The 17,139-nt window shown below is 46.1% G+C and overlaps 1 protein-coding gene across 1 annotated transcript in view; it reads right to left on the bottom strand.

Annotated features, from left to right (window-relative positions):
• LOC140201843 (cytoplasmic polyadenylation element-binding protein 2-like) overlaps window positions 1-17,139 on the bottom strand; it is a 74,156-nt gene that overhangs the window by 30,300 nt on the left and 26,717 nt on the right. The window contains exons 3-4 of the mRNA XM_072266563.1: window positions 11,421-11,588; window positions 4,964-5,053 (exon numbers count right to left, since the gene is read on the bottom strand). Of these exons, the coding sequence (XP_072122664.1) occupies window positions 4,964-5,053; window positions 11,421-11,588 (258 nt within the window). The remainder of the gene's footprint in view (window positions 1-4,963; window positions 5,054-11,420; window positions 11,589-17,139) is intronic.

Below are 17,139 nucleotides of genomic sequence, written 5' to 3' on the forward strand. Positions count from 1 at the left end.
TGAGTTTGCTTGGAATCATAGCAGTGAAGTTTGAGCTGTACTCACTAAACAGTAGATGAACGTACAGGTGTCGTTACCTGTACACGAGCGTAGAGCCAGAGAGAAATGACGAGCGCCATAGATCTGTGTTTTGGCTGCATGCAATTTGCAGTGAGTGATGGTTTTCTGGGAGGCTGGAATTACTGTATGCTATGACCAGCCTCTTGAAGCTCCTCATGATGGCAAATGTCAGGGGATATGTTATTTTGCAGTCGTTACGGCACGTTATCATGGGCACTGGGATGATAGTGGGTTTCTTAAGGCAAGAAGGAACCACAGACTGAGGCAAGGAGAGATTAAACATGTCTGCAAATACCCCCGCCAACTGATCTGCACAGGATCAGGTCCTTCCCGATGGTACCATCAGGGAGGAGGTACAGAAGCCTGAAGACACACACTCAACGATTCAGGAACTGCTTCTTCCCCTCTGCCATTTCTGAATGGATATTGAACCCAGGAACACTAACTCACTACATCTTTATTTCTATTTTTACACTACTTAACTATTTTATAATATATAGTATATATTCACAGTAATTCATAGTTTTTCCCCTTTGTGTATTGCATTGTACTGCTGCCATAAAGACAACAAATTTCACAACATATGCCGGTGATATTAAACCTGATTCTGTTGCAAGGACACGGCCAGGGACACTATTTGGACCAAATCCTTTCCACGCATATTGATATTATGACTGCAACAGTGACTGCAGGTACAGATCAGAATGTGGCATCCAGCGACCAAACAGTTCAATTCAATCCAGAGTCACTGCCCCCTGTGGATTTTGGCTTGTGTACTCGTGTACAAAGATACATTTTCTTTCCTCAGTGTTCCCTGTTCACTGCAGCGGGCAGGAGAAATGGGACCAGCAGGGTCTGAGCAATGCATGCGACAGGACGAGGGACGTAGTGCTGAGGGTGACTGGAATGTGACAGAGCATCAAGGCCACGGGCAGCAGCGTTGTGGGATGACAGCATTACGGATTACGGGAGATGCGAGTCCACTCGGAAGTGTGATGGAATAGGATTACTCACATGAGGAGATGTGGAACGTCACCTAAAACACTCAAAAATTTCTACAGAGGTACTGCACAACACATTCGGAGAAGCTGCATCACCATCTGGTATGGGGGGCGGCGGGGGTGGGGGCTACTGCAAAGGACGGAATTAAGATGCAGAGAGTTGTAAAATTAGTCAGCTCCGGTATAGACACTAGCCTCTGTAGTGTCCAAGACATCTTCAAGAAGCAGTGCCTCAAAAAGGTGGCGTCCGTCATTAAAGACCCCCACCACCTAGGACATGCCCTCTTCTCTCATCAGGAAGGAGGTACAGAAGCCCGAAGGCACACACTCAGTGACTTAGAAACAGCTTCTTCCCCTCTGCCATCCGATTTCTGAATTGACATTGCAACCATGAACACTACCTCACTATTATTTTATATCTGGTTTTACAGTATTTAATTTGACTATTTGATATACATGTATATATTACTGTAATTCAGAGTTTTTTCCTATATTATCATGTATTGCATTGTACTGCTGCTGCAAAGTTACCAATTTTCATGATATATGCCAGTGATACTAAACTTGATTCTGCAGTGGACAAACTGAAGGAGGGGTACAGATGAACAAAGTAGGGACGGATTTAGAAAGACGTATTGCATGGAACCAGGCTTTTCAGCTCATTAAGTCTGCGTAGATCACTGTCTAACTTCAAACCAATCTTACACCACTCATATACTCCACACTCCTACCAAATCCGTACAAATTCCACCATTTCACTACACAACAGGAGCAATTTACAGTGGACAGCTAACCCACTGACCCACACATCTCAGGGACGTGGAAAGAAACTCACACAGTCACAGGGAGAATGTGCAAACTCCGCTCATGCCGGCAGCAGAAGTTAGGAATGACCCGTCTCTCCAGCACTGTGTGTCCACGCCACCACAGTGATCCTGAGCGGTGGAGAGGAAGTTCCCACCTATGGAATCTAGAACTGGGGGGGGGGTCACTGTTCAAAAAGTAATTTAAAACAGAAAAGAGGTGAAAGTTTCTCTCTCGGGGGGTCCTGAAACTCCGGAACTCTCTTCCTCAAAACGCCTTTGGAAGCAAAATTGTGAATGTTTTATTTTTCAGTACAAGGCAGAGTTGGAAATATTTGTGATAAGCAAAGGGTGAAAGGTTACCAGAAGCAGGTGGGCGGGAGGAGCTGAGGCAATAAATCAGATCGGCCATGGTCTTAGTGAATGGTAGTGCAGGCATAATGGGCCATGTGCTCTCCTCCCAGTTCTGGTTCATGTGATGGAGCAGGTATGATTATGAAGTCATCAACTGAATTGAATTCAATTGACCTTAATTCTCCCATCCTTCACATACATGAGGAGTAAAAATCTTCACATTGCATCTCCGTCTAAATGTGCAATGTGCAATCACAGTAATTTGTAATAATTTATAATAAAAAGAGCAGCCAACGTAACATAGAAATACACTCAAATCAGCGAGAGTTAATCAGTCTGATGGCCTGCTGGAAGAAGTTGTCTCGGAGCCTGTTGGTCCTGACTTTTAAGCTGTGGTACCGTTTCCTGGATGGTAGCAGCTGGAACAGCTTGTGGCTGGGGTGACTCAGGTCCCCAATGATCCTTCAGGCCCTTTTTTCATACCTGTCTTTGTAAATGTCCTAAATTGTGGGGAGTTCACATCTACAGATGCCTGGGCTGTCCGTACCACTCTGTGCAGAGTCCTGCGATTGAGGGAAGTACAGTTCCCATGCCAGGCAAGTGATACAGCCAGTCAGGATGCTCTCAATTGTGCCCCTGTAGAAAGTTCTTATGATTTGGGGGCCCATACCAAACTTCGTCAAACGTCTGAGGTGAAAAGTGTTACAATAGAGTTCTAAGATTGCAAATGATCTGGTCCAACAGAAAGAAAGGGACCTAACGAGATTTGGCAGATGCTGGAAATCTGTTGCAACACACATAAAACGCTGGAGTAACTCATTATGTCAGGAAGCATCTATGGGCAGCAATGAACAGTCTGCATTTTTGGCCAAGATCCTTCATCAGGACTGGAAGAAATATTAGGTACAGGTGGGGCAGAGCTTGTAACCAAGGAGTTCCACTTCAGAAAAGCGCGTTGCCTGGTCTCCCGCTCTCGTTGTTGCAGGAGAGATTTCTCTCTCCCTCACTCGTGAGAGACAGCCTGTCTGAGATACCATAGTGCTGGGATGGATTGTAGTTTTTGATGGACTCTAGACCAAGATCTCTTTGGGGATTTTTGCTATTGCTTGCATGGTGAGGGGAGGGAGGGAGGTGCTTTTGCTGAAGTGGGGGGAGGATCGATGCTTTTGCTGCTCCTTGTGCATGGGAGGGGGAGGTGGGGCTTTGAGGTTTCTCTCATTCATTCTTTTGGGTTTTTCTGTTTCGTGGATGCCCGCAAAGAGTAAGAATTTCAGGATACATACTATATACATTCTTTGATATTAAATTGAACCATTGAATCTGGCTTTTATAAAACTCTTGAATGGACATCGTGTTAGAAAGATGAACTCTCAATCTCTGAATCTACCTCGTGATGGCCTTTGCACTTTGTGTCCACCTCCACTGTACTTCCTCCGTAAATGCAATACTATACGCTACATTTTGTAATTTCTCATTTTGTACGACTCTAATGCACTTGTATATGGAATGATCTGTCTGGATGGCATATGCAAACAGAAACTTTTCACTGTATTTCAGTACAATTAACAACAATAAACCAATTACCAATGTTTAATTACAAGAACCTGAGGTGCTTGTGAATGCTGACCCTAGGCATGATGTGTAGTTGTGACACACCAGAGATCCCTGGAAATAGAAAGATCCATGGCCTCCTCTTGAGCCAAGATGCAGCCACTCTCAGAATGGAGGAGCAACACTTTATATTACATCTGGGTACCCTCCGACCTGATGGCATGAATATCAGTTTTTCTTTCCTGTAAAAAAGTGTTCTCAATATGGCCCCCTTCTTTTATTCCCCATTCTGACCTTTTACTTCTTCTCACCCTGGGTCTCCTCCTCGTCCCTTTTCACCTACAGTCCACTCTCCTCTCCTATCAGATTCCTTCTTCTCCAGCCCTCGACCTTTCCCACCCACCTGGCTTCACCCATCACCTTCCAGCTAGCCTCCTCCACCTTCCCCCCCCAGCTTTTTATTCTGGCATCTTTCTCCCTTCCTTCTCAGTCCTGAAGGATGATCTAGGCCTGAAACGTCAACTGTTTATTCATTTCTATAGATGCTGCCTGATCTGTTGAGTTCCTCCACTATTTTTGTGTGCGTTGCATTGTTGCACTGCAAGGAATTGCAGGGTACACTGTACAGATAATGGGCAAGAACGTGCCTAAGATAGCAGTTGAATAGGTTAAATATTGAGAAAGCACTTCTAAAGTTGGGAAAGTGTAAATTAAAAGGCATAATCCTAAGATTAGGCACGTAGTCATAAAGCACGACAATAACCAAGCAGGGAGTTCAGTGACCCAATAAGCTATAGGTGTTGCGAATTGATTGGATTTTCAAGATGGAGATTAATTGGATTTTGTCTTCTAAGGGCTAAGACTGGTATCGAACTTAGTCTGGAAAATATCAAGGAGGTACAGAGAAGAGACCTTCAGAGCAGCTGTGGGCAGGGAGAAGAACGATCGGCCGATTTAGTCCAATTCCAGGGATTGGATTAATTAGCCAGGGATTCAAAGCCATCACAGCTTGCTACCTCACCAGAACGTTGCCCAATTCACCCATGCACAATAATAACCAGGGATTCAACACCGTTACAGCTTCCTACCTCACCCAGACGCTGCCCACTCCACTGATGATGCATTATGCCACAAGCTTCTTTTCACACAGATGAACATACAGCTCACACCTGATGTCAGGTGAGATGTCCTTACCTTTAGGTGGAAAGTAGGATTTACTGCCGGACTTGTGAGGCCAATCAACCATCAGCTGACCAAAGCAGCAGAAAGTGGCGATGATCTCATCTAGACAGAGACAAGAAGGGTGTGAGTTCAAGTCCATTTCTCCCTCACCTCAGCTCCTCTGCTCAGACCACTTCCCAAATTGTCCGGGAGAGCCCGCACTTCAGAACTCTTTCCTGCTCATTGACTCGGTGTCAAACTTTAACTCTGGGGTTGATAAATTTTAGAGTCATAGGGTACTACAGCACAGAAACAGGCATTTGGTCCATCTAGTCCATGCCAATCTGATTTTCTGTCTAGTCCCATTACAAAGTACATTTATTATCAAAGTATGTATACTATATATAACCTTGGACTTGTCTCCTTACCAGCAGCCATAAAACAAAGAAACCCAATAAAAAAAGACTATCAAATACCAAATGCACGCAAAAAAGTGGTGCAAACAATAGAAAGTAAGCATTAACATTCAGAGCTAAATTTCACGAAAGTGAGATCACAGCCACGAAGCCAGTCGTTACTGCAGCCCGCTAGTTGAAAGCCACAGCCCCAGTTCAGCACAGAGTCGAGCAAGCCTCGCCGAGCAGCAAGCTGAGCACCGGCCAGTTCCTCGGCCTTCAGCTCCAACACCCTGACCTTTTCAATCTGGCCCGGCGCTTAAAGTGGTCACACATCGTCTCGTTCCTCGCTTCCAGGCCCGGGTCCTGCCACCCCAGCTCTGCCCCGCTTCAGATCTCCCACTTCAAATCGGATCCCAGTCCCCTTAATTCAGCCCACACACACCACGCTGCAAACGCCCTGCCACTTTAAGACTTCAGTTCACACTGCAAAAATGCCAAGTCATACAGGCAATTCAAAAGCTCATCCCCGAAAGGGAAGTTACAGGCTATCGATTGCAGTGATTGTTTTCGAGAAAAGGTATGATTACTAGAGTAGTCAGTAGTTTTGTTTGCTGTCAGTATGGCAGCACTTTGTTTCACCAGTGCCATCTTAACTTTCACCTGTGCCCGAGCCATATCCCGCCCTGAACCCCTCTCATCCATGTATCGATCCAAGATTCTCTTAAGTGTTGCAACTGAACCGTACCACCACTTCCACAGGCAGCTTGTTCCACGTTTGCATTACCCGCTGAATGAAGTTCCCCCTCAAATATTTCACCTTTCAACCTCTAGTTCTAGTCTCAGCCAACCTGAGGGGAAAAGCCTGCATGCATTCACCCCATCTGTACCCCTCATAATTGTGGATACCTCCGTAAGACCTTTCACTCTCCTAAACCCCAGGGAATGAGGTCCCAGCCTCTCCAACCTGTCCCTCCACCTCAGGTTCTCAAGTTCCAGCGATACCCTTGTAATTTTTCCCTGTACATTTTCAAGCTTATTGCTATTTTTTCCTGTCGGTGGGTGGCCAGAACCACACACAATACTCCAAATCAGGCCTCACCACCGTCTTGCACAACTTCAACATAACATCGCAACTCCTGTCCTTGGCCTGCGATTCACGAAGTCCAGTCGAGGTGCTGACCCCTGTGGCGCACCACTAGTCACAGTCCGCCAGTCAGAGAGACAACCATCTACTATTACTTTCTGACTTCTCCTTCAGCTACTAAAAACAAGCAGGATCATACTTCAATGGATGGTAACCCACTTACACAGACTATAAACACAGATTCAACACAACAGGCTGAACAGCCTCCTCCAATTCTTCAAATTCTCCCAATTTATGCCCCAACACTTGAAAAACAGACACTGCTCGTGGCCTTTCTGCTAAACAGAAACGCTCGTTCATTTTTAGCTTGTGATCCACTTTTACGCAGATATATTTAGTGGATTACCATCCATTGAAGTACGATCTTGCTCGTATTTAATAGACGAGCAAGGCCCAGTCTGGAGTGGACGCCAGACAGTTTGCACCGGGAACAGCAGTAGGCCACCGAGGCCCAACCAAGCTCACCTTGTTAATAAGTTCAAGTCTGATCTGACAGTACACTCAACTCAGCCACACATCTATCCCCGATAACCTATCAGCTCATTGCTTGCCGAGTCCTCCTGCCTCCATCTTCAAAATAGTTTCAGACTTTTCCTCAGAAGATAGTGGGAGCAAGGCCACATCCTCCTCCCAGCATCTGACCCCATTAACCTGACAGTGGAAAAGACAATGTAGAGTTTTCTGTGTTATGTGCTTTACACCCTAGTTCAGAGAAACATTGTCTCCTTTCTCTCTATATTATATGGTTATATGCATTAAAGACATGTATATAGTTAAATGACAATAAACCTGACTTATTGGAAATACCTTGCAATCATTTACTGCATTACTATGCAAATATCTTTGTTTATTTTGTTGTACAAGTCATGTACAATTTATGTTAAATATGTTAAGACCGTAAGATATAGGAGCAGAATTAGGCCATTTGGCCCATTGAGTCTGCTCCACCATTTCATCACGGCTGATCCATTTTCCCTCTCAGCCCCAATCTCCTGCCTTCTCTCTGTATCCCTTTATGCCCTGACTAATCAAGACGGGTGTACGGGGTGTCAGGGAGAGGTAGCCCCTCTGGTGTGAAGACCTGCCGTACCTTCTGAGGTAGATCCTCCACCTTCGGTCCTCACCGGGCCGTCAGCTCGCACCCGTGACTCCAAGTGAACTGTTTGCACACAACAGCGGCCACACCCTGGGCAACGGCTCCAACAGGCCGACCAAACCAGGCAAGGGTAGCCGTTGCAGTTTTTTTTTGGAACCCTCGGTGACTTCGGGCTCGTCTACCCAAAGCATGTGGTCTGGATTCGGCAGACTGCGCAGAGGAAGCCACCAGCCGGTTCAACGGGCAGGAAGGTGTTTCACAGCACGCGCTGAGGAGCGCAAAGAGCACGGCAAGACACGTAGATCTCCCTGGCCAACCACTGCATCCTGACCTGTCTCCAGTCATCTTGACTCTCGTCCTGCCACTGGATTCAGATGGACTAGGACGGCAGGACGACCTGCACAATTCTCCCTCACTGTAATCAAACATGTGCAAGTCACGACATCCAAATTCACCCACCCAAGGACGTCGGTGATCCTCATCATTCGCAACGCACGCACAAGGAATCTATCAACCCCTGCCTTAAATACAACCAATGACTTGGCCTCCACATCCGCCTGTGGCAACGAATTCCACAGATTCACCACGCACCACACGCTACATAAGAAATCCCTCCTCATCCCCATTCTAAAAGGACACCCCTCTATTTTGAGGCTGTGTCCTCTAGTCTTAGACTCCTGCACCACAGGAAACATAAGTAAGAAATCTATGTTAAAATTTGAAAATGCCTGGTGAAGTGAACAGTGGGGCTTTGGGAAGGGTACAGAAGAGGTTTACCAGGATGCTGATTGGCCTAGAAGGACTGAGGTACACGAAGAAGATGGGCAAACTTGGGCTGATTTTTCTGGAACGTGGGAGGCAGAGGGGAAATTTGATAGAGGTTTATAACAATTATGAGGGACGCAGATATGGTAGGCAGTCAAAATCTTCCACCCAGTGCTAGAGGACATAAGCTTAAGATGAGGGAGAATGCTTCAAATTGTTGTGTGAGGCAAGTCTTTTTGTTTTATGCAGAGAATGATGGGTGCCTGGAACAGGCTGCCAGGGTTAGTAAATCACAAACATAAGAAAACCTGCAGATGCAAAGCATTCCTCCAGCATTTTGTGCGTGTTACTAGGGTCAGTGATGGAAGTCGATATGACAGAGATACTTAAGAGGCTTTTGGATGAACATGCAAGGGACATGGATCACATACAGGCAGAACAGCTTTCGTTTAATTTGGCAACATGTTCGACGCAGACACCATGGCCTGAAGGACCTTTCCCTCTGCTGTACTGTTCCAGGTTCTAAACACATGCCCACTTGACTGGGGAGCAAGTCTCCACGATGGAAGGAGTGGAAGATCTCCTTCAGCTGTTTCTTCCAGTTGTAGAGTTCCACGTGACTGACTCTGCTGTCGTAGTAATAGTGACAGAGACTCTAAGTAATCGAATGGTGGAGCAGACTTGATGGGCTGGATGGTCTAATTCTGCCCCTATAAGCACTGTGCAAGAGCCTTAAGCACATATATGTAGCTAGGGTACCTAAGACTTTTGCACAGTACTGTATTCGTGGAGCGGAGAGCAAGTTTATAAATCTGGCAGGAGCAAAGGATGTTGGGAATGTCGAGGGTGGAGTGCCGCGGGACAGGTGGCAGAGGAGGAGTACCAGGATTGGGGGGGGGGGGGGGGGATGGTGGTGTGGGTGCACTAACACCCAGCTCTGATACACCAGGCACAGTCATTTGATTCCAAATAGTTGGTCTATTGATCATTACAGAATGTCTCTCTGGTGCTTCCTGCTCCCTCCCCTCTCCCTGTCCCCTTCCCATTTTCAGTCCACAACAGAGACCCATATCAGAATCAGGTTTATCATCACTCACAGATGTCATGAAATTTGTATTTTGCAGCAGCAGCAGTACAGTGCAATAGATAAAATTACTACAAGCTATATATGTGTACCCAAGACTTTTACACAGTACTGTATGTCTTACTAAAGTTTAAAGTTTGTCCTGTACTGTGCTGCTGTTGCAAAAAAGATAATTCTCATGACATTGATCCCCTGGGTATCTACGCCCATACAATAAATTTAAACAAGCTATTGTTGACGGGACTAGTTATTCCTTCTTATTAAAGTCTCAGGGAAGCAACAGCAGAGCATAAATTCATTCAGCCTCTGCAGTGAAGCCTGGCAACTGGGCATACTCGGTGGTTCGCATCGTGCTGTCACAATATGGGATTTTCGCGCAGGAGTAAGCGGCACTCTTTGTGACTGTACTTTGACAGGGTCAAGGGTCAGTGAGTCTTTGATGAGTGCTATTTGTTTAATGACTAGACAGAGTGACATAGACAGCAGAGCTACTCCTTGTGGTACCGGAGACCTGACTTCAATCCTGTACCCACCACCGCGCCCCCCCCCCCACCCAGGGTGCCACCTGCGCGAACTTTGCACAGCTTTCCTCCCCCATTCCAAAGGTGAGAGGGGAAAGATTTAAAATGGAGCTGAGGAATAACTTCATGCAGAGGGTGGCAAGTATCTAGCTGAGCTGCCAGGGGGAAGTGATGGAAGCATCATTTAAGAAGCGTTTGGAGAGGAAAATGGAGGGATATGGGCTGAACGCAGGAAATCGGGACGAACTGGGTGGGCACTGTGGTCGGCATGGACTGGTTGGGCCGAAGGGTCTGTATCCATGCTGTATTGCTCGTCATTCCTGTTCCGGTTTGGAGGTTGATTGGCCTTTGTAAATGCCCTTCCTCCAAGAGGACCACAACCTTTCGTAGGGTTTGGAGGCTTGCGTGCCTCAATTACTCAGAAGGCTATGCCGGCTGGTGTCGGGGCTTTGTGCTTTGGCTCTCGGTAGGGTCACCCATGCCAAACAGGTCAAAGGGTAGAGGCCAGACGAAGAGAAGGTCCACTGGTCCTCCAGGTTCGAGGGTTCAGCTCAGGGCGAGCAACCCTGACTGGTCAGAAAACAAAACTGTTACAGAAACAGCAATGAAGAATCCTCCTGCACCGGAGTGCGACGCTATTCCTGAGTCTCCAGCCAGGACTTGCACGACTGACAGTAATGATAACCGAGAGGAAACTACTCACGTGATAAAAGGAACCCTTGAACACCACTAAGGACGGAGGACTTTCACTGCTACCCTAAATGCCAGCGGTGTAATGGGCAGTAAGTAAATGCCCTTGGAGTGTCAGGGAGTGGCAAAATGTGAAGGGGTTGATGAAACTGTTCAGTCACAGTGTGCTTTGCATTAGTGACCAACACAGCCAAGGATGTGGGGGGTGGCAGCCCACGTCTTGCCACACCTTCCAGCGCCAATATCACAACAACACAAACAGCACCAACAGCAGCAAGATAAGCCCCATTCCCAACCACTCACTCTCACACAGGGACACCTCCAGCCCCAGGTCAGGCTGCCTCTGGGCCTCCGGTTGAGGGAATTAAATAACAGGACCAATGTGGGATAACTGTGAATGATTAGGCAGGCACAAAGTAGATGGGCCAAAGGGCCTCTCTCTCCATGCTGCATCTCCCTATGACCTTCCCATGCACAGACAATTCAACACAAATTCCTTTACTCACATTCCTGTCAACAATCTGAAGCAAAATGGTCAGATATTTTCTGAGCAAAACCCTTTCCTTGTTAATTCAGTCTTTTAACAAGCCAATGACCCCAGAACCACTGAGCAGAACAGACACTAGCAGATAAGTAGACACCTACTCAATAATATGGAAGTAGACACTTTCTCCAGTGCTACTGAACATGTAAGCCCAGAAGGAAGAACATTATATGTCATTGTCTATCCTCCGGAGAGCTCAATAAACAAAGGGAATCCCCTGCATCAGGGACCAGAACTATTTATCTCACCTTCATCGATGTCAGGGGGCAAACCGCCGACAAAAACCTTTCGGGAATACCGTTCTCCTTGCTTTCCATTCTGACTCAGAGCTGGGGAGTTCAAGCCAGAAGATAGAGACTGGTCACCCTGGCTGTTGTCAAGGAAGCCATCTTCCACAGGAAAGAGAGCAGATCGACCTGTGGAAAAGAGATGGTCAGCAGTTGATTGCACATTCCTTATTGTGTTAAACCCTCAGATGCTTCCGAAGAAAAAGAATTTCAGGATGTATATTGTATACATTTCTCTGACATTAAATGTACCTATTGAAACCAAGTGAGGAATGAGATGGGGCTGAAATCCAATATGACTAGAGGGAGACACTCTTGCCTCTATGTCTGGACCATTCAATTATTGTCTAGTGACAAGCTGCATCACTCCTTCCTCCTTCCTACTACAGACTTCATCATTGGCAGAAAATGCACTAAGTGTCAAACCCAAACCCCTTCTTATTCTTCAAAACTCTCCTTAAAACCAACACCCCTGGCCAAACTCTAAGTCATCTGCCCTATATATGGTTCAGTATTCAATCTTGTTTGAGATTCATATTATGGAGTCAAAGAGTCATAGCAAAGTACAACACAGAAACAGGCCCCTTGGTCCATGCCAGTCCATTTGAACTGCTACTCCCATCAAGCTGCACCAGAACCATAGCCCTCCATACCCTACCATCCATGTACCAATCCAAACTCCTCTTAAATGTTGAAATCAGGCTGGCATGCACCACTTGTGCTGGCAGCTCATTCCACACTCTCAGAGCTCTCTGAGTGAAGAAGTTTCTCCTCATGTTCCCCTCAAACTTTTCACCTTTCACCCTTAACCCATAACCTCTGGTTGCAGTCCCACCAAACTCAGAAGAAAAAGTCTTCTACCCTATCATACCCCTCATAATTTTGGATATCAAATCTCCTCTCAGTCTTCTACACTGTAAGGAATAAAGTCCTCACCTATTCAATCTATCCTTATAGTTCAGGTCCTCCAGACCCAACAACATCCTTGTAAATTTTCTCTATACTCTTTCAAACTTATCTATATCTTAATGTTTCCTTAAAACATAGAAGAACATTCGGCCCATTGAGTCTATGCCAGTTTGCTGAGCAATCCCATTCCCTCAATACTTCTTCCTCAGCAAACTTCATCACAAGTACAACCTTCCCCACCATTGAGGACATCTTCCAAGGGTGGTGACTCAAGATGGCAGCATCCATCATGAAGGACCCTCACCATCTGGGACGTGCCTTCTTCTCATTACTAACCAACTGGGAGGATGTACAGGAGCCCAAAACCACACACTCAATGCCTCTTCCCCTCCAGCAACAGATTTCTGAACAGTCCACAAACCCATGAACATTTCCTCCCAACTACTCAATTGTACTGTTTATTCATTTAATGTAATTTATAGTAATTTCTAAGTCTTGCACTGTACTGCCACCACAATACAACAAAATGTCATGATCTCAGTGGCCACTTTATTAGCAACAACTGCTCATTAATGCAAATATCAAATCAGCCAATCATGTGGCAGCAACTCAATGTGTAAAAGTATGCAGATGTGGTCAGAAAGTTCACTTGTTGCTCAGAACAAACATCAAAATGGGAGGAAGAAATGTGATCCGAGTCACTTTGACCGTGGAATGACTGTGGTGCCAGATGGGGTGATCTGAGTATCTCACAAACTGCTGATCTCCTGGATTGTCATGCACAGCAATCTCTAGAGTTTACAGAGAATGTTGCAAAGAACAAATAAAAAAGACATTCAGTCAGTGGCAGCTCTGTGGGTGAAAACACAGTATTACTGAGAGAGGTGAGAGGAGAATGGCCAGATTAGTTCAAGCTGACAGGAAGGTGATAGTAACTCAAATAACCACAGTGGTGTGCAGAAAAGCATTTCTGAATACACAACATATTGGACCTTGAAGTGGATGGACCAGAGCAGCAGAAGACCACAACCATACACTCAGTGGCCACTTTATTAGGTACAGGGGCTACCTAATAAAGTGGCCACTGAGTGTATATTACTGATAAACTGCCAGATTCTGTAACCATTCCTAATTGCTCTTGAACTACACAGTCTGCAAGGCTATTTCAGATGGTATTTAAGAACCAACTAGGAAATAAATGCAGAGGCCTGAGCTGATGAGTGTGACAGATCACTTGCCGTAAAAAGCTTTACGAAAACAAATTTGGCTTTACAACACAGATTTGTCTGCATTCCTGTCACGGCACTTTGGCCCACAATACTGTGCTGACATTTTCACCTACTCTAAAATCAGCGGCTAATCAACCCACTTGTCCTTGAGACGCAGCACAGAACAGAACAGAACAGTACAAACACTTTGTCCCGCAATTTTGTGCTGGCTTTTTGACTTACTCTATGATGAATCTAAACACTTCCGTCCTACAAACCCCTCCAATTTTCTATCAAACATGTGCCTAAGAGTTTCGTAAATGTCCCTAATGTATCTGCCTCTACCACCACGCTGGCAGGGAGTTCCACACTTACACCACTCTCCGTGTAAAAAAAAGTACCTCTAACATCCACCCCACACTTTCTTCCAATCATCTTAAAATGATGCTCCCTCGTATTAGACGTATGGAGTCAAAGAGTCGTAGAAAAGTACAGCACAGAACCTGGCCCTTCTACCCATCTAGTCCAAGTCGAGCCAATTAAACTGCTTACTCCCATCGACCTGCACTGGAACTATAGCCCTCCATACCTCTACCATCCATTTACCTATCCAAGCTTCTCTTAAACGTTGAAATCGAGCTTGCTTGCACCACTTGCACTGGCAGCTCGGTCCACACACTCACGGCCCTCTGAGCAAAGAAATTTCCCTTCATGGTCCCCTGAAACTTTTCAACTTTCACCCTTAGCCCATGACCTCCAGCCCTAATCCCACCCAACCTTAGTGGAAAAGCCTGCTTGCATTTACCCTAATATAACCCTCATAATTTTGTACATCTCTATCAAATCTCCTCTTAATTTTATACATTCCAAGGAATAAAGTCCTAACCTATTTAACCTTTCCTTATAACTCAGGTCCTCCAGACTTGGCAATATCCTTGCAAATTTTCTCTGTACTCTTTATACCTTATTCACAGCCTCCTCTAGGTAGGTGTCCAAATCTGCACATAAAACTCCAAGTTAGGCCTCACTAATGTCTTATACAACTCCGACATAACATCCCATCTCCTGTATTCAATACTTCAATTTACGATGGCTAATGTGCCAAACGAGAATATCTGCAGATGCTGGAAATCCAAGCAACACACACACACACACACACACACACACAAAATGCTGGGGGAACTCAGCAGGCCAGGCAGCATCTATGGAAAAAGAGTACATTCGACATTTTGGGCGGAGATCCTTCAACCTGATGCTGCCTGGCCTGCTGAGTTCCTCCAGCATTTTGTGTGTTTCAATATGCCAAAAGCTTTCTTTACAACCCTATCTGCATGTGGTGCCACTTTCAATGAACGATTCCCAGATTCCTTTGTTCTACCACGCACTTCAGTGCCCAACCATTCACTGTTTAAGACCTACCCTGGTTTATCCTACTAAAGTGCAACACCTAACACTTATCTGCATTAAATTTCATCTGCCATTTTTCAGCTCATTTTTCCAGCTGGCCCAGATCTACTGCAAGCCAAGGTAGCCTACCTCACTGTTCACTACACCCCAATCTTGGTGTCATCCAGGAAATTTGCTGATCCAGTTAACCACATTATCATTCAGATCATTGATATAGATGGCAAACAAGAACGGACCCAGCACCGATCCTGCAGCACTCCACCAGGCACAGGCCTCAAGTCAGAGAGGCAACCATCTACCACCATTCTCTGCTTCTCCCACAAAGCCAATGCCTGATCAAATTTACTACTTCATCCTGAATGCCGAGCAACCGAACCTTCTTGACCAACCTCCCGTGTGGGACTTTGTCAACTGCCTTACTAAATGTCCACCCTGTGAAAATTTTTCTGGCTATCCACTTGATCTATGCCTCTTGTCATCTTTTGGATGTGGAAGGAAGCCAGAACACCGGGGAAAGTCCACCTAGTCACAGGGAGAACAAAAAAATAAAAAATTCTACTTGTTAAGTGCCTGAGCAACACACATAAAAGTTGCTGGTGAACGCAGCAGGCCAGGCAGCATCTCTAGGAAGAGGTACAGTCGACGTTTTGGGCCGAGACCCTTCGTCAGGACTAACTGAAGGAAGAACTAGTAAGAGATTTGAAAGTGGGAGGGGGAGGGGGAGATCCAAAATGATAGGAGAAGACAGGAGGGGGAGGGATGGAGCCAAGAGCTGGACAGGTGATAGGCAAAAGGGATATGAGAGGATCATGGGACAGGAGGCCTAGGGAGAAAGAAAAGGGGGAGGGGGGGAAAACCCAGAGGATGGGCAAGGGGTATAGTGAGGGGGACAGAGGGAGAAAAAGGAGAGAGAGAAAGAATGTGTGTATATGAATAAATAACGGATGGGGTACAAGAGGGAGGTGGGGCATTAGCAAAAGTTTGAGAAGTCAATGTTCATGCCAACAGGTTGGAGGCTACCCAGACAGAATATAAAGTGCCTGAGGTTAGAATCGAACCTGGGTCGCTGGAGCTGTGAGGAACTGAAATTATGCCACTGTGCCACCCTACAAAAGAACCTAATACAAGTAGTTGAGGTAACAAGGCAACTCGTTATAGGGAGATGAGGTTTAACAGGATCCTTGGGACATTATTATGTCGCAATATCTGGGTCTTTTTTCTCACAGCCCATCAGATTAAGAGGAGATTTGTCGGAAGGGTTGAATAGCCTCATTCTGTGTTGAGAGGTTTCAAAATGGTAGTGGGCTGGGCAGCTTTCTCAAAGACTCTGAACTTCCTGCCATGGTCATCGAAAGGAGCCAAGTTGCTCCTGTAAGGAAGAGGCTTGGAAGGACAACACCTGCTCAGGGGACTGGCCTTCTACCAAGCACATGACTAGTGGGGAGCAACAAGACAGGTAAGAGCCAAAAATAAAAGGGTCAGCGACATCTTTGCTAAAACCACCAATGGAAATGGAATCATTGTCAACTGAGCTGAAGTGGTCAGGTCTCAAGGCCATTCCTGAGCTGCTACCATACTGTTCCAGAGGCTGGGGTTGGATCTCAATCTCTAGCGCTGCCTGTGTGAAGCTTGCACGCTCTCCCCTCTGACACCGTGGGCTTTTCCTTCGGGTGGCTCGGCTTCCTCCAACAACCACAAAGGTGTGCGGGCTAGTAGGTTAACTGGCCTCTGTAAATTGTCCGTGGTGGGTAGGTGAGTGGTGGAGGATTTTGGGCGGGGAGGGGAGGGCAGAGTGCTGAAGGGATTAATGTAGGATGAGGGTAAATAGGTACTCAAAAGACTGACATAGACCCAGTGGGTTTCTGTAGGGGGGGGAAGGGGGGGGACAGTAGTGTAGTGGTTAGCACGTTTTACAGAACCAGTGACCCAGGTTCAATTCTCACCACAGCCTGTAAGGAGTTTGTACGTTCTCCTCGTGATCACATTGGTTTCCTCCGGGTGCTCCATTTTCCTCCCACGGTCTAAAGATGTTCCGGTTAGTAGGTTAATTGGTCACTGTAAATTGCCCCGTGATTAGGCTAGGATTAAATAGGTGGGTTGTTGGGCCAGAAGTGTCTGTTCTGTGCTGTACCTCAACAGATAAATAAATAAATCGG

Source organism: Mobula birostris, chromosome 8, assembly GCF_030028105.1.
Source record: "Mobula birostris isolate sMobBir1 chromosome 8, sMobBir1.hap1, whole genome shotgun sequence".
NCBI classification, from domain to species: Eukaryota; Metazoa; Chordata; class Chondrichthyes; order Myliobatiformes; family Myliobatidae; genus Mobula; species Mobula birostris.